The 24,668-nt window shown below is 40.8% G+C and overlaps 1 protein-coding gene across 2 annotated transcripts in view; it reads right to left on the bottom strand.

Annotated features, from left to right (window-relative positions):
* oprl1 (opiate receptor-like 1) overlaps positions 1 to 24,668 on the bottom strand; it is a 46,450-nt gene that overhangs the window by 7,574 nt on the left and 14,208 nt on the right. For both annotated transcript variants that reach the window (XM_042099330.1, XM_042099331.1), the window contains exon 3: positions 21,366 to 21,718. In XM_042099330.1, the coding sequence (XP_041955264.1) occupies positions 21,366 to 21,718 (353 nt within the window). The remainder of the gene's footprint in view (positions 1 to 21,365; positions 21,719 to 24,668) is intronic.

Genomic DNA, 24,668 nt, shown 5'->3' with positions numbered 1-24,668 from the left:
TGCTTCTATTTCACATCTTTCATATCACTATGCAAGGACTGGAACTTCATTCAAAAGTGAAAGCAGACGGTTGATCAGCTGTGTTCTAAAGAATGTTTGATTTAAGTTCAGCGTGTGCTGTTGTCGAACTATTTGTTTCTCACCAAAAGCCACGATGAAACGGTAACAAATAGGCTATAGCCTAGGCTATGTAGGCTAAGGAGTCACATCGTGGGGAGTTTATTGTTTCGTTTTGGCAAGTAGCCGTGTAATAAGCGGGATAATGTATAGAACACCGGTCATTATAGGGAAAATAAGTCCCTTCAGGGCGGAACAAGACCCCTCCGCTGCACGTCGGGGTCCGGTTCGCCCTGTCGGGACTTATTTTCCCAATAATGACCGACGTTCTATACATTAGATATTTTGAGAAATGCTGAATAAACCACAACCAATTTCAATACTTCGACACGGTCACCGTTAGACTAGGGGGGAGAAGGAATGGGAAAAGATCTGGGCACAGTTCTTCCAGAACTTCGTGCCAAGTAAAAGCGTTGAATGAAACGAAGCGTAGGCCATAGTGTGACATGCGTAAAACCAATGGTGTAGAGATGACGCCACATGGTTTTATTTAAGTAAGCCTACGTTTGCATGTAGGCAATTTATATTCAACAATACTTAGGCCTACTAAAATAAATATTATTTTAGGTAACACTTTATTTTAATGTGTCGCTGTTACAGTGTACCTACCTAATTAGGTACAGTGGTACAACCTGTGTAACAACATGTACTATCAGGTACTATCATTGTACTTGCATTATGTATTTGTGGGTACCTACATATAGTTGTTACATTGTAATACTGAGTGCTTTTACAAAACTTTGCCAATTTGCCTAAATTTTCATCAGAGGCAAAGAGCTGACCTGAGACCTGCTGGATGGGGTAAATCTGGTTATGATAGATTTGATATACAAAGCATTCTTAGCTCCAGTCAAGGCCTCATTGTCTTCAGTGTACATGTAACAGCTGTGCTGCTACAACCTTGTTACTCTTTGATACAATGGAATAAACCTATTAAGTGTACCAGTTAATTACTTACATGTACATATGACATGTATGTTATGTCTTCGATGTCTTGGAACAGGTCTACTAATTCACTACAGTTGATATATGTATAGTACATATATCAACTGTGTTGGTACACACGTATTGCTCTTTGATACAGTGGCATAAACCCATTAAAATGAAGTGTACCAGTTAAGTACTTACAATTACATACAGTATTACATGTATGTTGTGTCATTGGTGTCTTGGAACATGTCTGCCATTACCCTACATACTGTAGTACATGTATCAACTGTGTTGGTACACATGTATTACTCTTTTGGTACAGTGGAATAAACCCATTAAAATAAAGTGTACCAGTTAAGTACTTACATCTACATATATACATCCTGTCAATGATGTTATGCATCCTGTCATTGATGTGTTGAAACGTGTCTGCTGTTACACCACACAGTACATGTGAATTAGTAGACCTGTTCCAAGACAAGACCTGTTCCAGTTTATTCCACTGTATCAAAGAGTAACAAGGTTGTAGCAGCACAGCTGTTACATGTACACTGAAGACAATGAGGCCTTGACTGGAGCTAAGCATGCTTTGTATATCAAATCGATCATGACCCGATTTACCCCATCCAGCAGGTCTCAGGTCAGCTCTTTGCCTCTGATGAAAATTTAGGCAAATTGGCAAAGTTTTGTAAAAGCACTCAGTATTATAATGTAACAACTATATGTAGGTACCCACAAATACATTATGCAAGTACAATGATAGTACCTGATAGTACATGTTGTTACACAGGTTGTACCACTGTACCTAATTAGGTAAGTACACTGTAACAGCGACACATTAAAATAAAGTGTTACCTTATTTTATTGCATTTGTATTGTATTTGTATACGTAAGTTTACAACCGGCAAGTCGATTGGACTAAAAGGGGAAAAAAATAAATATTTGGGTCGGTTCTAAATTGACAGGGTCGGTCGGGTTACGGCAAACGAAAATATTTTTAAGGATGGCCTCATCCAACTAGCTAAAATCCACCTCCGTCATATGCTACAATGTTGCTATGTTCTGAACGTCTGCATTTTACAGCTTGGATGCAACGTGACAGTTCATTGAAACTTAACCAGTTTGGCAAATTAATATACAACTGTGATACGGCCAGCAAAATCAAAAGTGAAAGCAAATGGTTGATCAGCTGTGTTCTAAAGAATGTTTGATCCAAGTTTGATTCAAGTTCAACTTGAATCAAACATTCTTTAGAACACTTCTGATCAACCATTTGCTTTCACTTTTGAATTAAGTTATATTGCATTCCATTGCCATTCCATTGAAGTTCCAAATGTGTGAGTGCAATGAGTGTTATGAAAGATCAGAAGCACAAAACCCGTTGCCATTGACAGCGGTCTTTATATGTTTCAGCGGTCATTACATGGTACTTATTCCACTGCTTGGTTGAATTTGTTTCTCAGCAAAGCATGACTAAACAAATAAATGTAAAGAGACATATCATGTGGAGTTTATTTTTTCCTTTTGGCAAGTAGCTGTATAACTAGATGTACAAAATATGACAGCCGCTCAGTCCTGTACATCTGTTCGAGAAAATAAATCACACTTATCAATTTGTCTCCATCTCCTACTCCATCCCTCCCTCTTGAAACTTTTGTGTATGCTTGGTTGACATGCCTGCTTGTGTGTGTGCGGGCCACACAGAAAGTAGCTTACTGGCGTTGCAAAAGGTAAATAGATTTGTAGCCCTAGCCAATAAAATTGTAGCATTGTTATAAAACCTTTGCCTGGGTTTTCCCATGCTGCCTTACGCGCGCAATTTTATTCACACTGCTAAGCAGCCTGGATTCTATGGACTTCGTTTTCACCTCAACGAAGGAACCAATCACAGAACGGAGGGAGGGCAGCAAGACGATGACGACGCCGAAGCCGTTATGAGCTATGTACAGACGCATTTGATAGACATTCGTAGCGCCCAATAAACAGCTCTGGGCATTTGTAAACCACGTTTCAAATACGAGAAAATTAATGTCTAGTTCCCAGACCCCATCTCAATTAGCGTGTTTCCATCCAACTTCCTAATGCGCATTTAATCTATTAGAATAAGAAATCCCGGTTGGAAACACGTGAAATGCGCATCAAAAATCCTAATGCACATCTATATTTGATTCGCTAGAGGGGGGTGGATTAACTTTCAATGCGCATAAGATATAATGCGAATAAAGTTGATGGAAACGGTTTATTCGCATCATATGACATAACCTTCAGAGAATCTCAGCAATTTCTGTCGCTTCCCTATAACATTTAGGCAACTTGATGTGTTCTCTTGCTTGTTTCCGTAGAATAAAACAAACTGAATACACACATCGGTGCACAATTGTTTTGCTGACGCTAAAGTTTTCGCCAACAACTCGATCGGCACACATCGCAAGTTTATACAACTAGTGCAGTGCCCGTTCAAACATGCCATTCCTGTAGAAAACCTGTAGCCCGATTACAGTACATGCCCGCAGGTATGCCTGCTTTAACAATAGGATGATAGGGAAAAACATCATTCCAGCTAAGCATTCAATAATGTATACTGAATATTATAATATATTAGCCTATAATTAATGTGCAGTAAGCAGAATTTAGGCATGACTGCATGTGATTTCTACAGATCAGAATGGCATAACAAATGTTTTGAGTTAAGGCTATAGGCCTATAGCTTATTGCATAACTTTTCTGATAGTGAAGACAAGCCATTTTGTGATCGTTTGACATTTGCAACGATGTGACTCAAAAGCACATCGCTTTATCGCTCTATCGCTTGTTTCAATTTGGGACCTTGCAGTTGAAAATGTAGTTTGTTTATTCAAAGTCTCACGTCCAATGTAGCCTGGGCTATTCAAAGCGTCAGTTTATTGCACATACTTTTCATGTAATTTTGAATAGCCACTACATACCCGTGTTTGTTGGCGTGTTGTTGCAAAATCTGTGTAATCATTTAATGCAAGCAAACATACAGGAAGTCTTTATTCTTGAGGTCAGAGATGTGATTTAGTGCTGCCAAATCTCCGCTTATCCTCTCTCTGGTCCTGCACGCAGTGCTGTGTGAGAGGGTGGCTATGGTAGAGCGGAGAAAGCCAACGTGTGCTTCTTTTACCGACATATAACGATATATTTAGCTTTTAATATCCAAACAATGTCAAACTATGCACTGGACTTACTCATGCCAGTAGCAAGACACCTGCCAAGTTTGAAATCGAACGGACCAACGGCATGCAGACAGACAGACATGGCTTGTTTGTTGGGATAGGCATCCGACAACGAGTACTCGGGGCAACAGCCAGGTCTATCATTCATCATAATTCTTCAAACCCTGACTTGTGAATCTAAAGGTCTCCACCCACTGTTGGTCAGTGAAGTAGAGCTATAATCGGGCCTTACAATTTAGGCCCGACAAGACCCGAGCCCCACAGAAATCAGCCCGAGCCCTGAACGAGCCCGAGACTGACAGCTTTTTAAAAGCCCGAACCCGTTTACAGCCCGACATTATTCAAATGTCCGCACGCACACAGCTCTTTTGCCTTTTGTCAAGAATGAGTAACATTTGACATCATTTATTCATGACTAACGTAGCCTAGGCCACTTGGAAGTTGGAACAAAGAAATCAAATAGCCCAAGTCCTCTCAGCATTCTGAAGTTTGCGGGAACCCTCCCATACGTTCTTGTCTTAGTTCTTGTTCTTGTCTTAGTTCTTGCGCCAGCTTTTCAAACCCCTCGCCATTTACGATATTAAAAGGCCTAATGTCTTTACAGCGAAAGCTGACACACTTCTTCTCCGTAACCATTTGTTTCACCTTTGCAGGGTTTGATTTTGTTGCTGTAGCCTAACAAACGTGATCCTGATGGGCACTGACAGCTTTGATCAACATGCCTTATCAGCGACGAATTCCCTGTCGTTCTACAGAATGTTGCATCCTTTGGATTTTACATAATCACTGGCTCATTATTCTCATTATGATCAAAACTTTTCCACACCTCAGACTTTGCTTTCTTTGCCAGTGCAACTAAAACGCCAGTCACAAGAGGCCAGCCTCTGTTTCACCTCCTAAGCATCCATTTCTGCATCTTTCTCGCAGCTAACCGAAACGCATCACCTGACCGCTCATTTAGCCTACCGCGCAAGCCCGAGCCCGCGTGAAGTGATAGAAATGAAGCTCTACAGTGAAGTGCCAAATTTGACAAAAAAACTGCCGAGACCTTGGTCATTCCCAAGTGTATGGCGGTCTCCGGCGATGGGAAGCTGCCAACACCCGATTGCGCAATATAAACATTCTCCGCCTTCTCCTTCTAATCGATATTAAACAAAATATTTTCAAAATGAAGGAATGAATTAGGCCTATAGGGCCTAGGCTATTCCGACCGCAGAGAGGAGGGCGTCCATTTCACTCAACATAGGCAAAGTGTCCCAAAATACTTAGAATCAATAGGTGTTGGAAACGCTGACTAATGCGCATTTAATTTATGTGCATTACCACGGATGCGCATCACTAATTCGCATGATTTGGATGGATCACGCTAAATGAGATGAGGTCTGACGTTAGCCAGGCTAATAAAACCTTTAAAATCTCGAAACAATCACAAGTAGGGCAGTTCATCACAGTTCATCCATTGCAACTGGACTGATGAAAGGTCATGTACACCTGTAGGCTACATTGTATTTGGGAAAAGCAGAAGGTATCAGCAAAATGTTTTATTTATTTATTTATTTATTTATTTATTTATTTATTTATTTATAAACAAAACAATCCCTGTCAGTTCCATGCAGTTTTCAACAGCTATCAAGAACAGATGTGAACATGGATTTTTGTGAATGTTTCTTCTTCTACATATGCAAGATTTTAGTCATCTTTACTTCATATGATATTCAACTTTATTGTCAATGCACAAATTAAATACCAGTAGTCTAAAACGAAATGCAGTTTTACATCTAACCAGTGGTTCAAATAACTGGCATATCTAAAAGGGTCTTCATCAAATGCGTTGCTAGACTGTTCATGCACATACAGTAGCTGAAGGTCTGTGGCTAAAGCAGCCATAATGAAAGTGTTGTCATTGTTTGGATACTTCACACACACATGCCTAGCTAGAATCAAAGCACATCGATTCCCCTCTCACACCCTACATATGCACTTCAAACAAACAAACAAGTGTCTCAGTCTCTCGGATTAGCATTGCTGTTTATTGTTAAACTGCAATTTTCAGCAGCCAGCGGGGGGCATTTAGCCTACTATGCTTCTGGACAATATTTTGCGTCTCCCCTAATTCTGAAGCAGTGGCACCACTAAATGAAGTGGAAACACTGAGAAGAAAGTTAATGCTTTAAATAGGCTACATCAATACAATATATAATAAGTGAAGTGAAACAGGACGGGCCATAATAATCTCTGCCCTGATTCTGATACCGTGGCAGTATTAATTAGAGTAGAGGAAACACTGCATCCATCGCACAGAATGATTTTTGTAGCATGTGCACAAATATGTGTACAGCCCTGCCCTGGATACATCTCTCAAAGTGCGCTCTAAAATATTTGGTTTAAATGGAGATGCAGATCATCACGGGTGTGTTAAAAAATCTACATTGCAGTTAACACATTATTCACTTTGACAAATTTACAGTATGTAGTCAATTATGTCGCCTCAGCCCTAGTTACTTTACTTTGAGCCATGCTCTTCCTTACTTGAAACACCTTTGAAAATAGAGGATTGAAGTAGCCTAGTTGGTGATTGGGAATAAACATTAACTCGGATGCTTTTTGAGACTTTTTGTGGTCTTAATGCAACATTTTTCAAAGCACTGACAGGGCCACCAAGGACTGAGCAAATCAACAGCAAAAAAGCCTATTTAGCAACAGAAATGTCCCAGCCCGGTGTTTAGGATGCATCATAAACAGGTTATCTTTCAGGTAGGGGTAGGCGATATTGACAAAAAATAATATCTCAATATTTTTTGGGATTTTGACGATAACGATAATTTGTCGATATCCTTTACAAAACTGTTTGTGAAAGTCCGAGTTACTTTACAGCTTATTATTTATGAATAACATCATTACAATAATAACCAATAACCTAACCTGTGACTTTTTAACCAAACCAATACATTGTCACTCATTGTGACACATTTCCAATTCTGCCCCCACTTTTGTGTGTGACAATGACATGGTCTAGCCAGCTACATTAGAGAAGATAGAATTAACAGTTTCCCAGGATAAGATACTGTAGATAGAACAGTTTCCCAAGAGAAAGTCTGAAGCTAAACCTTTACTTAGGTTTCACTGTAAAACTAAGTAGACCTTACAGAATATAAACTAATGAATTAGCTTATGGCTAATGTATGAGAAATCCCATAAAGATGCTAGATAGATAGATAGATAGATAGACAGATATATAGATAGCTACTTTATTGATCCCCAGGGGAAATTCAAGGTCTCAGCAGCATACAGACAACACAAACACATTCTTTAACAGCAGAAAGAGTAATTAAAGTATATAATATAAAAACACAACTAAGCAATAAGGACAGTAGAAGATAAAGAATATGCTAAATATACTAAAATACAAATTATACTAACTAACACTTAATCTAAATCAATTCTAAAAACAGTATCCACATAGTGGTGATTAATCAATCAGAGGCGCTTGCAATGACTGAGGCAGGGACTGAGCCTGTAATTCTCTGTGCATAGTAAGGTATGGTAAGGTGCTCTAAGGTGCTCTGTGTGAATGAGTGTCATGGTGGTAGTGCAAATGAGTAAGTCCAACAGTGCAACAATGCAGAAATAAAGTAAAGTAAAGTCTATATATCTATATATATATATTTAACTATGTAAAGAAAATGTATAAGTGTGGCCACAGTTCGGCTGTGGCAGGGGGGGGGGGGGGTATGCATATGTGCTAATGTGCTAATATAGCATGCAAAAAGTGAGGCATAAAGACATTGGTAAAAGTGGCTAGTGGACAGACAGTATCCAAACATGGAGGGGGTAAAGAGGCAGACAGACTATGCAGAGAAGTCTATCTCTCCTCTTCCCTTAAGTGAGGCATTGAACAGTTCAATGGCCCTGGGGACAAATGACTTTCTCAGTCTGTCAGTTGTGCAAGGCAGTGAGCGAAGTCTCCAGCTGATCAGGCTCTTCTGCTTAACAATAGTGCTGTGGAGTGGGTGACACTCATTGTCCAAGATGTTAATCAGTTTGTTCAGGGTCCTTTTGTCAGATAGTGAAGTGATGCACTCCAGTTCAGCTCCCACTACAGAGCCAGCTTTCCTTACCATCCTGTCAATTCACCCCGCATCCTTCTTCCTTGTGCTTCCTCCCCAACATACTACTGCATAGAAGAGGACGCTGGCAACAACAGACTGGTAGAACATCCTGAGGAGCTTACTGCACACATTGAAGGACCGCAGCCTCCTCAGGAAGTACAGCCTGCTCTGCCCTTTCTTGTAGAGTGCATCAGTATTGGCTGACCAGTCCAGTTTATTGTCCAGGTGGAGACCCAGATACTTGTAGGTGCTAACCACCTCCAAATTGACCCTATCAATGTGGACTGGTAGCAGAGTGGGCTTAGACCTGCGGAAATCCACCACCATCTCCTTGGTCTTTGAAGTGTTACGTTGAAGATGATTGAGTTTGCACAATTGCACAAAGTCCTCCACCAGGCTCCTGTACTCCTCCTCCTGCCCGTTCCTGATATACCCCACAATTGCAGTATCATCAGAAAACTTCTGCATGTGGCATGACTCGGTGTTGTAGCAGAAGTCAGATGTGTACAGGGTGAACAGGACTGGAGAGAGCACAGTTCCCTGTGGCGCTCCGGTGCTGCAGATCACAGTGTCAGAGAGACAGTTCTTCAGTCTGACGAACTGTGGTCGCTCGGTCAGGTAATCTGTAATCCAGGTTACCAGGTGAGTGTCCATACCCATCTGCAAGAGCTTGTCTCCCAATCTGAGGGTCTGGATGGTGTTAAAAGCACTTGAGAAATCAAAGAACATGATTCTCACAGCATTTTTCCCTTAGGTGGGAATGTGTCCTGTGTAGAAGATAAGTGATGGCATCGTCCACGCCCACTTCCTGCTGGTATGCAAACTGTAACGGGTCTAGTGCATGGCGTACCTGGGGTCTGAGCATACCTAAGACCAATCGCTCCATTGTCTTTATCACATCACACATCACACCTTGAGTAGCCTTGGACACAGTCTGTCAGGCCCCGCTGCTTTATTGCTGCGCAATTTCTTTAGTTGGACTGTCACTTGATCTGTTGTAATGGTGAGGGGTGTAAGGGGAAGGGAGGGGGAGGGGTGCATCTGGGATCTGTGTGTCTGATGGCTGTTGACTGAGGTCGTTGTCACCTCATTGTTTGTGATCGCCATGTGGGGAAGGGGTGCAAAATCCAGTGATGGTGGGGGTACGATATCCTGTGATGATGGAGATGAGTGTTGCGCTGGTATTGGGGGGGTGTGGGGGTGGGGGCTGGGGGATGGTGGACAGACCACCGCCATTGGAGCTGGAGCAGGGCAGTCAAACCTGTTGTAGAAGTGGTTCAACTGGTTCGCCCTGTCCAGGTCCCCCTCCACAGAGCTGCTGTTCTTCTTCAGGCCAGTGATAACCTTCATGTAGTCCCATGTCTCCTTCAAGTTGTTTTCCTGCAGCTTCTGTTCCACCTTCTTTCTGTAATCCTCCTTAGCTTCCTTCAGCTTGAATTTGAGTTCCCCTTGCACACGCCTCAGCTCTGCCATGTCCCCCTCTCTGAACGCCATCTTTATCCTGTTAAGAAGGATCTTGACATTGCTGGTTATCCAAGGCTTGTTGTTGGGAAAGCAGCGTACAGTTCTGGTGGGAACAACAATGTCCATGCAGAAGTTCAGGTAGTCAGTTGTGCACTGTGTGACCTCCTCTAAGTCCTCTCCATTCTGTAAAACACTCGAAGCAGTCTCTCAGAGCCTCATCCACTTCGGGTGTCCACTTCCTGAAGGTGCTAACGGTTAGCATAATCAATAAAAGTTGATATTTAGAGCGAACTTCAGTCCATTTACAAAAGGGTAACATCAGAAGAGTTCTTTGTTTATAACTGACTATTAAAATACTCAAAGGCTAGCCTAATGTTTACATATAATATCGTGTAGGAAAAAACGTGACTAACTCATCAATGCCACTTCAATGCCACAAAGTAGCTGCACAAAATAAACATTAGGCGTGTGTGTGACAACGTGGACCACTAATCATGTGACTTGGTCTGCTGCAACCAGGGGCTTCTCTCGCATACACCTCCTGGTTTTAGTGAATGTATAGGGGTTCAATGCGCGTGTTTTCCCCCTAAGTAATTTAAATAATTGATAATGTCAATTTGCACATCGTTAAAACAGCAATCACAATATTATCGTAGACGATATATATCGCCCACCCCTACTTTCAGGTATATTTTCTTTTTTTTTTTTTTAATTAAACTTTTTTTATTGATCAAACTTTAAACACACACAAAAAAGGTCCACACAGTACATTATGTTGTCCTATTGTACATAGTTTCCCTATACGCCACCTTGACATCTCCAACAGAAAATATGGTCCAAAAAATAACAGTAATAATAAATGGAAATAGAAATATAACGGCTGTCATCAAATACACCTTATGTCCCTTTCATGTGTACCCAGAAATCATCCCAGATCATTCGTTTCTCATCATTCAGCCTTTCCAGCATGCTCTCATATGAGGCTGCTTCAATTACGGCATTGACCCAGTCTTTTAATTCCAAAGTTTTAACACACTTCCAATTAAGTAGAATAATTCTTAACGTTGTTATGCAGCAGAGTTTTACCACAGTGAATGCCTGTTTTGATATGCTTGGTACCACTGACTTGTCTCCAAGTAAGCAAAGTCTGGGATCAGCAGGCAATGAGAAAACCAGCCATTCTTCTAATATTCCAAGGATTTTGCACCAAAATGGGTGAACATAAGAACACTCCCAGAGCATTATGGAGATATGTACCATCTTTTTCCTTGCACTTCCAACATAAGCCATTTTCAGCAATACCCATCCTATGAAGTCTAAAAGGAGTATAGTAGTACCTGTGTACCACTTTATAGTGGATACATTTTCCTCTTGCTTGCCTGATGTTTTTACCCACATTTGACATAATCTTCAACCATTCACCTTCATCAAAGTCAACCCGTAAATCCCTCTGCCATATTAATTTCAAACTACAACAATTATCTGCAGTTACATTAATGATTAAGTTATAACACACAGATGCAGTATGGGCTATATGTGTTTTTTTTTCAATCGCTAACAAGCGCTTACCCATACTTTAGATAATTTTTCTAAACTCTTAACACAGACTCACACCTACAAAACACAATTGGCCAAATGGATCATTTTCTTCTCAAAAACACATTTTGTTAAATATATACTAACTCTTCATTTCAAAACAGAACACATCTTTCTCTGCACACACTAACTTTACCAAAACACTGGAAATCTGACTCAAAATGAAATTATTCTGTCAAAGAATAACACTTGTTTTCACTTCACAAGGTACATGCAGTCAATCAAAGTACACCAGGTTTCAAAATACTGGTTATTGTTGACATTACAAAAACTGCATAGACTTTTATGTCTTACAGGTATTTGCATGCAAAACATGCTATCCACCGTTTTTACACTAAATTTCTTGGTTGGGAACTGTATGTCCACATGCAATGTTCACACTCAAAAGCATTCCAGTAAAAAGCAAATCAGTTTGTTTCCCTTTACTGTTTACTACAGGAGGTACAGTAGAAATACTGTTTACAGTATGATAGAACAGGAAAAGTTTTACAGTATTGCTTACAGTGAACAAAATATCCATGAAACACACAATAGCATTCTGAACAAAAAACAACAGCAAAAAGCCCAGATAAAAAGGGGGGGAACTAAAAAAAGCACACAATTACTGTATCTAATCTCTGCTATCTTCAGAGTTAGGCCACATGTTTTCATCAACATCACATCTGATATTATCCAAGGCGATGTACCTGGGATAAAACCATTTGGTAGCAGAGCAGAAGCAGAGGTTTTGATAGTGTATCTAAGGTTTGGAATATTGTGTTTGCTATTGTGGGATGTTGTGTGTTAACATTCGTAAATACTACAAAAACAATCCATTGTTTTGTTGGGAGGTATAGCTTGTCTGTTAAGAAAATGAAAGCATTGTGGAAATGTGTTTACTGACTGCATATTGTGTGAAAACGACAAAAAATGTGTGAATGGTATGGCCACAAAAGACCGATGCTGTGCTAATTGTGTTTAGAATTTTGAAAATGTGACAACTGGTTAGACAAACGCTTGTTAGCGACTGAAAAAAAACTGTAAGAAGCCACTGTTTCCAAAACACCATTTTCTTTCCATTGCGAATGTCCGGGTTATTCCACAATGATGCATAGGATTGTCTGTAGTGTGACAGTTTGAGGAGTTTATGGATTTTACACCAAACATATCGCGAGTGTTCGATCACTGGGTTTGGCTCCTGTATCGGTCCAGGGCGTTGTGAAAGAATGTCCAAGGGCTTGCATGGAGAGGCCAGACTCTGTTAGAATTTGACCCAGTCCAGGTCTGAGTCAGTATTTCTCCAGTGTTTTGCAAGCTGCGCCATTACAAAAGAAAGGTCATACATTTTCACATGTGGTAGTCCAAGTCCTCCTTTATCTTTCAAGGCACACATTTCACATTTTACTCATTTTAATGCGGGGTCTTTTTCCTTACCACAGGAAGTCCTTAACAATGTTGTCATATTATCTCCTGAAAATTATGTCTGGAATGTTCAAGGGTAACATCATAGATATGTAATTGAACTGAGGAGCTACAACCATTTTGATTACATTCACCTTTCCCCACAGAGTTAGTTTGAGGTGCTTCCATTTTTTCACATTATGTTGTATCTTTGTCAGCAAGGGATCATAGTTTAGTGCCATAATCCCCTCTAAAATTCTGAGTCAAGCGCACACCAAGATACTTCATATCTGTAGGAACCCATTTGAAACCAAAACCAGTTACCATGTGAGAATAACATGTCCTTGTTATTGGCATTGCCTCTGATTTTCCCCAGTTTATTTTGTAGCCAGAAACAATTGAGTATGATTCTATTACCTCCATCAGTAGTGGTAAAGAAGTGGATGGGTCACTCATTAATAACAAAATGTCATCGGCATACAGCATTAGTGTCTGTTCTGTCTCTTCGTCTACCCCTTTCAACCCTAGGATATTTGGGTCCTTCCTAATCTTAATAGCCAAAGGTTCCAGTACCATGGTAAAAAGCAATGGGGACAGTGGACAACCTTGGCGGGTGCCCCTAGATACTGCGAAAAATGAGACATCATACCATTGGTCATTACTGCTGCTCTCGGGTTCTGATACAGCAAACTAACCCATGCTCTGAAGACCTTGCCTAAGCCAAAATTCCGTCTGCGCGTCCAGTGATAGCACCACCCCTGGCGTACTTTCAGAGTAGTTTAGCCACATAAGATGCATTAATCTCCTTGTATTGTCAGCTGATGATCTTCCCTTTATAAAGCCTACCTGATCTTTATGGATTATCTTAGGTAAGACCTTCTCCAAACGTGATGCTAAGACTTTTGCTAATATTTTGCAGTCCACGTTTAAAAGACTAACTGGTCTAAAGTTTGCAGGCTCAGTTGTGTCCCGATCTTTCTTAGGTAATAGTGTTATAATCGCCTCCATAAATGAGTTAGGCAGACAATTGACTTGAAATGCTTCAGCAAGAACATCAGTCAGTATTGGAGCCAGCGTATCTACAAATTTCTTGTAGTATTCAATAGGGAGTCCATCTGAACCTGGGGATTTCCCAGGTTTCATAGAAGATATTGCATTTCTCACTTCTTCCTCAGTAATGGTCTAATGATTTTGTTTGTGATGCGTCTAATGTGGGGAGATCCATGTTTGCAAAAAACTGGTTTAATTTTTCTTCATCTGCATTACAAGGGGCTGTATTTAGCTGTTCATAGAATGTTTGGAAGACGCTATTTATTTCTTTTGTGGTTGAGACCATGTTATCCCCTTTCTTAATTGCTGGAATTATGTTAGCAGCATTCTGTTGTTTTAGCTGCCTAGACAAAAGTTTGCCTGTTTTTTCGCCTCCTTCATAAAATCTTGTCCGTAACCTGAACTGCGTGTTCAGCTTACAAGTCATGTAACTAGTACTTATATTTACAAATCTCCTGGTATAGATTCTTTTCCAGAGTACATATTTTCATTACTAGGTCACCGAGAATTTATCTTCGTTCCTTTTTCATTTTAGATGCACGTGCAATTAGTTTTCCTCGGATATAGGCCTTAGACGCGTCCCAAACTGAGAATAATCTCTCTGTGCTTCCTATGTTTAAGTCAAAAAAGTCAGATCCTCGGCCAGCATTGTGCTAAATGTTTCGTCCTGTAATAATGAAGTATTTAATCTCCATCTTCCTTTTCTACCTATATCTGCGTTTAGAATGATATCCAGTTCAACCGTAGCATGATCTGACAATGCAATTGGTCCGATTTTACAGTTTATGACCTTATTAATAATATCTTGTGACAGTAAGAAAAAGTCTATCCTTGAATGGGATTTGTGGGAATGCGAGAAGAAAGTGTATTCCCTTTCCCCTGGATTAACTAATCTCCATATGTCATTTAGACCTAAATCCTCCACCAGCATATGAAGGGCAGCCCTGTCCTTTGGCATGGATGTTCCCTGATATTTACTCTTGTCCAAAACACCATCCATAACCTGGTTAAAGTCCCCAGCTAGGATTATTTGCCCACTTTTACTCCCCAAAATTGTATTTAAATTATGGATAAAGCTTGCATCTTTGGTGCATATACACTGCACAGAATTACTTTTATACCATTAATAAGTGCTTCAATACATATAATTCTCCCCTCTTTGTCCTTAGTTTCTGATATTATATTAAAGTTAAGGTGCTTATTAATTAGAATGACTACTCCATTCTGTTTGCTAGAGAAAGAAGAGTGGAAAACATGTCCCACCCATTCTCGTTTGAATTTTAGCGCTTCTGTATCCCTTATATGACTTTCTTGTATAAAGGCTATATCTGCCTGTTTTTGTTTTAGATAAGATAACACCTTTCGCCTTTTGATAGGACTTCCGCAGCCGTTAATATTCCACGTTACACATCTAATATGACTACCTGTTAACATAAATCATAATGGAGATACATGTCAAGATACATGTCATGTAGTGGGTAATGGCGTAGTACAGGACGTTCATTTAAATTCTGAAAAAAATAGTTGGACCTTTCAAACAAAACAAAACATTTCTGTAACCCCCCATGAAAAAGTAAACAACAACGTATAACATTGTCAGTACCCCCCTCTTCAAACACAAGAAAATAAACAAACAAAAAAGAATGAATAAAGACCCGCGGTCTTCTCTCCACAAACCGGTCTGTAGCATGCCGGGTAGCCCCAAGGGCTATTCCTGAACAGCAGCACAATTAGCTAGTAGTCCCACCCACCAACACCCACATCACCAGCTCCCCATCCAAGCTAACGTAAAATGAGTGCTCGCATCATTATTCAGTTGACCCACCACAGGGCTCTCGAATGAACTTCTCAGCCTCCTTGCTGGAAGTGAAACTTTGCTCCTTCCCGTTCCATGTAAAACGGAGGGATGCTGGAAACGCAAGTGTAAACCTCGCGTCGAGTTTACGCAGCATCTTCCTTGACGCAGTGAATTCTTTTTTCGCTTCTTGGCCAGGTCCCTCGACATGTCGGGGAAGAAAGACACTCTGCACTCCCTCCATTCGATAGAGCCTTTTTCTTTGGCTGCTTGTAAAACCTTCTCCCTCGCGGATGTGCGCAGGAACTTGATCAAGGCGGTTCTTGGTGGTTTATCCTCGCCGTCATTGTCGGTAGCCCTCGATGCTCTTTTAGCTTCGCACTTGCCCACACGATAAGTCCCTTCGATCTCAAACTCTCCATCCAACTCGATTCCCAGCCCGTCGGATATCAGCTGTTGAACGCAGTTGACAAGTCCATCTGTTTCTAATTCCTCCGTTAGACCGATCAGTCTCACATTCTTGCGACGATTCATATTTTACAGTTCCTTAATTCGGTTATACAATGCCTCCAAACGTTCATCTGCTCTCTGGCTGTCTTAGCCTTGATGTAGTATCCTCAACCGCTGATATACGGTCCTCTGCTTCATCCAATCTCACCTGAAGTGAGCTCACAGAGTTCTTTAAATCTGTGACTGTTTCTTTAATCGATGATACATCTGTGGCGACCGTTTGAAGTGTGGTGGCAATTTTACCCATTTCCAATAACACATTGTCCATTTTGGAGTGTTCAGGTGTCGGCGAGGTCTGTCTTGTAGCCATGCGGGTCGAGGATTTTCCTTGGAAATATTTCGATGTAGATGACGACATCTGGAGCTTTTTTTTTGCAATATTGGAAGCGCTATATATAATGTTCAATTGTGGTAACAACTTTGCTTAGAGTAAGGAGTAAATTTGTACTGATATTGTAATTAAGTTGGTGGGTTTAGGTACCAACAAAACTATGCTGCCATCTTCCTCGGCTGCCCCACGTGACTCCCTCAGGTATATTTTCCATTAGAAATCCATCGCATTAGCGAACGTGTTGTGGCTAACTCACTTAGCTCATGTTAGTAGGGTAGGCTATGGTCAGAAAAGAATGAGATAACAGTCGAAAGATACAATTACAGTGCTGTTATCAATTTGCTTGGTATAACCGTCACTCAACCAATGCTAACGGTAACATTATTTTACCTGGGCTAATTGAATAACATTTAGCTTGTATAAGATTAACATACCTGCATTCTGAGGTTTATTTTGGCTTCAAAAAGAACTGGGAATTACATTTAATGTGAAAATCATCCTACCCTTATTAGACATTCTATGCCGTAAACTACAGTGTTGTCCTTGTAGGAAGCGTCTATTGTTTTTCCAACTCACTTTAGATTTACTTCCAACAAAGTTACGTCTTGACTCTTGCTGAAACGCTGCGCCTTCTGGCGGACCAACTACTGTACCTAACGCCAATACTGGAAATGCAGCCTAAATGATGGTGATGAATATTCGGTTTTCCTTGAATCCTACTGAATTTGTAATTATGTATCGGCCGTTATAATTGCCGATACCCATATGTATGTGCATACCTGTGTGCGTGTGTGTGTGTCTGTGTCTGTGTGTCTGTGGATGTGGATGTGTGTGTCTGTGCCTGTGGATGTGAGTGTGTATGCATGTGTGCGTGTGTATGTGTGCATGTGTATGTGCTGATGTGTTGAGTAAGTATGTGTGTTTGCGAGAAAGAGTGCGTGTGTGAGACAATATCCTCTTCCAGCAACCCATACTCCCAGATAATGTCAGGTTAATCATACACATACAATTTGGTGCAGTTCTGAACATCACTGAAGATAGGGGCGATTACATTTTTTACCGGGGGGGTGCAAATTACAAATCAGTTTCACGGTAGGTTTCACGTTATTGTTCCACGGTTCAGGTAGTTATTTTGGAAAAACTGGATTTTTTGGGTTTTGGGGGGCCCAGCGCAAGGGGGGTGGGGGTGGGGGGTGGGGGTGGTGGCAGTGGCCCCCGGGGACCAAACAAAATGTTTCCGTAAAAATCTAGTGGGGCTACATACCCACCAACTTTCATGTGCCCTGGTGTTTCGGTGTCCCGGGTATCGTTGACCAAAAATTCAGGAAGTAGATGATGGGGGGGGGGGGGCTGGGGGACACACTGCTTTGCTAGCGCCGGTCATAAAAAGCAGGATAATATAGAATATAGAATGCCAGTCATTTTCGGGGAAATAAGTCCCTTTAGGGCGAAGCAAGACACCTCCGCTGACATGTCGGGGTCGCCCTGGATTTATTTTCCCGATAATGACTGGCATTCTATAGCCTACATTATCCCTTACTTGTGGTCCCCAAATGGTGGAATGACCTGCCAAGTGCCACCAGGTCAGGGGCATCCTTATGTATCTTCAAGAAGCTCTTGAAGACCCAACTCTTCCAAGGATATCTCCTCTCCTAACACTTCCTAATACACATTTCCCATGCACTTCCCACTCTTTCCTCCTCTACCTCTTTCCTCACCTTTCCTCCTACCACACTTTGTCTAGCACTTATAATACCTGCACTCTTATCATCTTGTAACAGTACTGACTGATGCAGTAGTAATTCCTAGCTAAGGTCTCCTCTGTACCATAGCTTGAATGTTATTCTCTGTTTGTGAGTCGCTTTGGATAAAAGCGTCTGCCAAATTTATGAATGTAAATGCTTGAGACGTTCTGAATGGCCTGGAATGCTCGGAGACAGAATCTGGCTGTGGCCTCCACTGGGTATTCCCGCAGGTCACTGAGGTCTCTTTGTACTCCGCTACAAAATTATTTTACCAGTGCCGAGACAAAAAGAATGCAATCTATGCCTATTCACTCTGGGTCAAAATGATAGGAATTTTTGTCCAATTGGAGGGCATTTTGTCTAGGCACAAATGTTTACTGGCTTTGATTGCTCACGACAGACTGTGAAATGTGTCCTGAATTCACTCCTGGAGAGTGAGGGATGGTAATTTCAAAGTCTCAGGTGTCATTAGAACATTCACATACAGTATCTGTTTTTCCTTCTTTTCCTCTCTGAATAAAAATAATTAGTTATGTAACATGTTTTCCATAATATCTAAAGATAAATAATGAATTTGCAATGATCTCAAAGTAACAGGGAGGGAATTGGCATATCTGAATTGTTAAACAAAATGAAAACCATTAGCATAACAACACTTTCATTATTTTCGCTAATCAAACGGCTGCAAGAACACCTCATCTTCAAGCACAATAAAGAGAACAAAAGGACTCATTGATTCACTGAACTAATTATCTTAAATGTGGTGTATTTTTTTGTGAAGGGCTAAGGCCTACGTGTGAAGTGCATGGTCTCTTTGCTCTATCTGTTTTCTGCAGAGAGGACAAAGGCTGAGAGTGACATGGTTTAAAAATGCTATTTATTATTCAGCATCTATTTACCTTCAGAATGAGTCATGAGAGAAGACAAGGTACCAAAGAGGCGACACTGTGTGTCTGTTGGCTCTCCTTGATGCCAATCCCACAGAGGTCAAGGTCATATACACCCGTCTATCTGTTGGTCTCTCTGTCTTTCTGTCTGTCTCTGTTTTGTTTAGTTGCTGTTACTCCTACCATATTCTTCAGAAGAGGTCTGACACCTGCAGGAATTAGGGAGTGGTGATTGAAAACTGTGTCTCTGCTTGTCTGTGCACCCATTTTCCACAGGGTTGGTTTGTTTGTTTTGTTCTCGCTGCTATGGAAAATGCACTGTGTGCTGCTTACAACAGTTCAAGTGTGCAAATGAAGGTACTCCAGTCAGGTATGGTTCATGTCATTAGGTGTATTAAATAATACCTGCATTCATAATCTCAAAGCTAATTTAAGGATAATGATTGAAAAGGCACACTTAGTCTATTAAATTCTCCTGTGATGTCTTCATTTCATTGCTAGATTGAGCTTTTATGTCCCCAGTCACTATTTTATATTCTAAAGCACTCAGCTGTTAAAGTCTGATGTAACAGAAAGTTAATTTATTCAGGCATCTCATCAGTCAGCAAGATTATTAGCAGTGTACACACACACACACACACACACACACACACACAGAGAGAGAGAGAGAGAGAGAGAGAGAGAGAGAATCACTCTCACTCCCACATTCAGAGTGCACAGATGTACACACATGTAGACACATGAAACATGTACACTGCAAAAAATGAAATCTAACCAAGTGTTAATAATCTTCTATTAAGATCAAATAATCTATTTGGTATTGTTTTTAGTATGAAAACCTTACCTAGTGCTCTCCCGTAAGATCATTTTGACTTAATTTAAGAAGACCTTGACTTATTTTAAGGTGTCTTATCAAGACAAATTTACTCAATGCACTGGCAGACAAATTTGCTTGTTTTTAGGACAAATTTGCTTAACGCACTGGCAGACAAATTTGCTTGTTTTCAGGATGAGATGTCTTAAAATAAGTCAAACTTTTCTTAAATTAAGTCAAATGATTTCATGAGAAAGGGCTAAGTAAGTCTCTTTATACTGAAAACAATAGCAACTAGTTTTTTTATCTTGATATAAGATTAATAACACTTGGTTAGATTGTGTTAGATAAGCAGTTTTTGCAGTGTAAGTACAGGTGTTAGTTCCGTATCAGTATTCACAAACACATTTAGAAAAAGCAATTATGTTCTAAAATACCTAGAAACATGTGTGTCAACACAGGAACTAAGACATATTTGCATATCATTCGCTCCTTCTGTTTCGTTCACATACATACCCCCCCCCCCCCCACACACACACACACGCAGGCACACACGCACAGGCACAGACACTGGCAAACGCCCTTGTCCTCTGTTGATGTCTGCGCTTACTGCTGCCCTGTTTAGACAGAAGCCTTGGCATGAATAAAACATTTCCACTGCGCAACAATCCTTTTCCAGCCAGTCCTCCTCCTCCTCCCCCGACCCACCCAGCTCTTCCCACTACGGTACGGATGCGTCCCTGTAACGTGGCTCAGGTGAGCCGCTGCTCTGGACAAATCCGCCTCGTCATATCTCACGGTAGATTAAACCTGTGACACCAGGATCACACCGGAGAGGAGGGGAGAGAGGGAGAGGAAAAGGGAGGATGGGTGCTCCTTAAGAGTCATTTGAGAGGGAGATAAGTCAATAATGTGCTGGCTGTAGCCTGACGGGGGTTTGTGGGAATGAGAGGGTGGCGTGGGAGGAGACGAGAGGAGAAAATGAGGTGGCTCTTCCGATTGTGCAGGTGTTCCTGTGCAGTGGGGAGCGCACGCTAATATGCATGCTAATTCCCCACTGAATACCTCAATAATGTGGATTCTGGCGTGTTATGCATAAAAGAGAAATAATATTGCTTTACTTTCTCAGTTTAAGTTAATAATGCAGAATTGAGTCCAATTTAAATGTAGGTAGAATACAGAAAAAAAGATTCAATGCAATTTCGCACTATGAATAATTAAGTAAAAGTATGACATTTTCTGTAGGATATGATAGAACACCTTGCAAAAGATTGATTCAGTGCAGCAATTACTTTCCCCCCAAGCAGCTCCTTCTATAACTTCTATGACATTCTTCTTTCATTGAGGATACCGGTACACACACACACAAACTCTCTCTCTCTTTCTTTCTCTCTTTCTCACACACACACAAACAAACTAACACCAATGTGACAGCCTTACCTTCCTCCAGGTCCATATTGCCCATGACCATTGCCGGCACTCCAAAAGCTGAGGCCAGCACCCACACGCCGATGTTAACCAGCTTTGCCTTGTGGGGCGTCCGCATGTCCAGGGCCTTGACGGGATGGCACACGGCCACGTAGCGGTCCATGCTCATCACCGTCAGCGTAAAGGTGCTCGTGAACATGTTGTAGTAGTCGATGGAGATCACCGCCTTGCACAGGGCATTCCCGAATGGCCAGAAGCCCAGGTAAACATCGGTGCCTTGGAAGGGTAAGGTGGCCAGCACCAACGCATCTGCCAGAGCCAGGTTGAAGATATAGATGTTGGTGGCCGTCTTCATTTTGGTGTACCTGATGGAATCAGAGGTTGGTGGTGGTGATTGTTCAGTTTGAGGGGAGCAACACAAACAATGACCCACAACCTTCTGTCTGTATCCTTTATATCAAATCTATATTTATATCTAATTAAAATATTTTTTCACACATGGTTTGAATGCCAGGCCCTTTTGAGTTGTGCGTTTCATTCTTACATTCGTCACATGAGTACTATTCAATATCAATGCACTTTCAGTGCACGCTGTCTACTGGCAGCAAACTGCACACCACTGCCTATTCTCTTGTCTTTATGCTGATGTTGATTTTTAAATAAACACTGCAAAAACTGCTTATCTAAGAAAATCTAACCAAGTGTTATTAATCTTATATCTAGATAAAAAAAAACTAGTTGGTATTGTTTTCAGTATAAAGAGACTTACCTAGCGCTTTCTTGTGAAATCATTTGACTTAATTTAAAAAAAAATTGACTTATTTTAAGACATCTCATCTTGAAAACAAGCAAATTTGTCTGCCAGTGCGTTAAGCAAATTTGTCCTAAAAACAAGCAAATTTGTCTGCCAGTGCGTTGAGCAAATTTGTCTTGATAAGATTCCTTAAAATAAGTTAAAGTCTTCTTAAATTAAGTCAAAATGATCTTTTGAGAGGGCGCTAGGTAAGTCTTTTCATACTAAAATCAATACCAAATAGATTTTTTAATCTTAATATAAGATCAATAACACTTGGTTAGAATTCATTTTTTGCAGTGAACCCTTTGTTTCATATTCTTCACAGTCATGAAATAGACCCTGTGAGAGACAGTGTATTCTACAGCAAGGTACAACATTCAAACAGGACCTAGCTAAGTCCAAAAGACAAGTAGGAAGAGAAAAGAGTCTTTCTATTCAGAAAACCAGCCCTTTAAGTATTAGACAAAAGAAATGATTTAGAAGAAAACCTTTACTGCTATCTATTATCTGCCTCTGCCTTTTAAAATGGGACTCTTTACAACCATACCTAAAATGTCCATTGACTGCTGTTTATGAAGTTGTTGTTGCATTATATGTTGATAAGTGAGGGGAAGTTATTAATAGGGCCTTTCAGAACAGGCGTGGAATGCCATGTTGTCTATGTTCTGTGCCTTTTTATGGGAAGCGGATTTCAGAGGTGTCAATGACTAGCTTAGTGAACTAAGATTTTAAATGTGCAAAGGGTCTGCTTGGAGCTGATGCTGTCAGGTGCTCAGGATCAGGAAGTACAGTAAGAACAAGCACTGTTTCAGCTGTCAAAGCAAAGGCATACATGGAAATGACAGAAGGCAGGTGGCAGCACACATGGGGAACCTGGTAACAAAAGGTCATAACTGGACTGGCATAAGCGGGAATGAGTGTAGGCTTTTAGTCAGGGTAGGTGTTGTAAGCACACTGCAATACTAGACATCAATGATGTAAACGACTAACAGCTTTATTTGAGAACAGGAAAAGGAAGGGATTTATGATGTCAGTAACAAAGAAAGAATAATGTATGAATTTAGATCAAGAATGAATTTAGATGAAGGAAATAGTCTAGTTGGATTTGTGTTGGCCTAACTGGAGCCACCTCACCTAACACAGAGAGCATGATGCAAGACTGAAATTTGAAAATTGGGCTGTAAGATGGATATATGCTGTTAGGCTCTACATTAAGTCGTAGTTTGGCATAAGGTTGCTGCACTTGGAGACATGACATGTCTCTAAAAGGTGCTGACATTGTTATCACTAATATAGGTTTGTACTCAGAGGGTAAAAAAGTTTAAGAATTCAGTTTGAGGATGTAACTTCGACACAAACGTTTGAAAAGAAAAGAAAAAAACTTAAGTATGCATAGCTTGTAGGTATCATGAGGCAACAAGGTTGGCAGTCATACATAATAAGATAAGATCAGTGGGAATAGGATTGGCAGCTGAATTATCTAGTGAATTGCTACATACTGACAAATATTATTTTGGTTGTTCACTTTAGAGTAGCAAAACATGTTATTTGAGGCAATGGAAAGAACTAGCTACGTTTTGCAGTTAAGGCAATTTACAGATGTGAAATTCTGTGACATTAATCATATACAATTATAGGTGTAGAAACGACATGGGTGTTGGCTGGGTGTACACATATATGCCACATTTTTTACATAGTTGTAGGCAATGCTCAAACAAAAACCAATCTACATACTAAACTGAACTATACACCCTTGATACCTTCCAAAACTGTGAGATGAAATAGTTATTCACAGAGGCAATTTTCCATTTTGTTTGAGATGAGCCTAAAAGGAAATGTGTGAGGGAGCACACACATTCTTACTTTAGCTGAGCGCTAGGAGAATAACAACCTTCTCAACATCAGTGATGGTTTTTAAGTTTAGGCACTGAGGTGCCAAAAGTTTAGCAACCGTGCAGTGAGCTCTGTTGCAATTTCCTGGCAATTGTACATATTTCCCCTCTCCTCCTCCACATAGGCTACAGCTCTTTTCTTCATCGAGAGTGACACATTTCCAATGGGCCCACAATAAACAGTGTCAAAATCTTTTGACGACATTGAAATAGGTTGATACTGCTCTCGCTCGGGGAGCAGAGACAAAAATGGAACAGCAACTTCCTCTCATCTGCTACTTTTCTTTTCTGCATCCTAACTTCCCACCCCCACCAACCTGTCACCTCTCCCCGACTTGCCTTCTGCTCCTCTCCCACTTCACACCCCCAGCTCGCTCGCGTTCTCTCATTCTCTCTCTTCGTCTGCATCCTGCATTTGTGTACCTCTACCTTTCCACCTCTTCCTCATCTCTCTTTTCTGTGCCGCCCCCTCGGCATCTTTTTGAAAACGGCATAATATATTTTGAAACGCTCACAGAGATTATTCCAGTGCCTCTCGGCGTGGGCCTTTTCTGGGAGGTTTAAGTGTGGCTTGTCTTTTCCTTTGAAAGCATAATGATGAGATAATTATGCCGCATAGCTCATTTC

Source organism: Alosa sapidissima, chromosome 7 (assembly GCF_018492685.1).
Source record: "Alosa sapidissima isolate fAloSap1 chromosome 7, fAloSap1.pri, whole genome shotgun sequence".
Taxonomy (NCBI): Eukaryota; Metazoa; Chordata; class Actinopteri; order Clupeiformes; family Clupeidae; genus Alosa; species Alosa sapidissima.
Note: the sequence above shows the minus strand (reverse complement) of the source record. Positions and strands in the feature narration are given on the sequence as shown.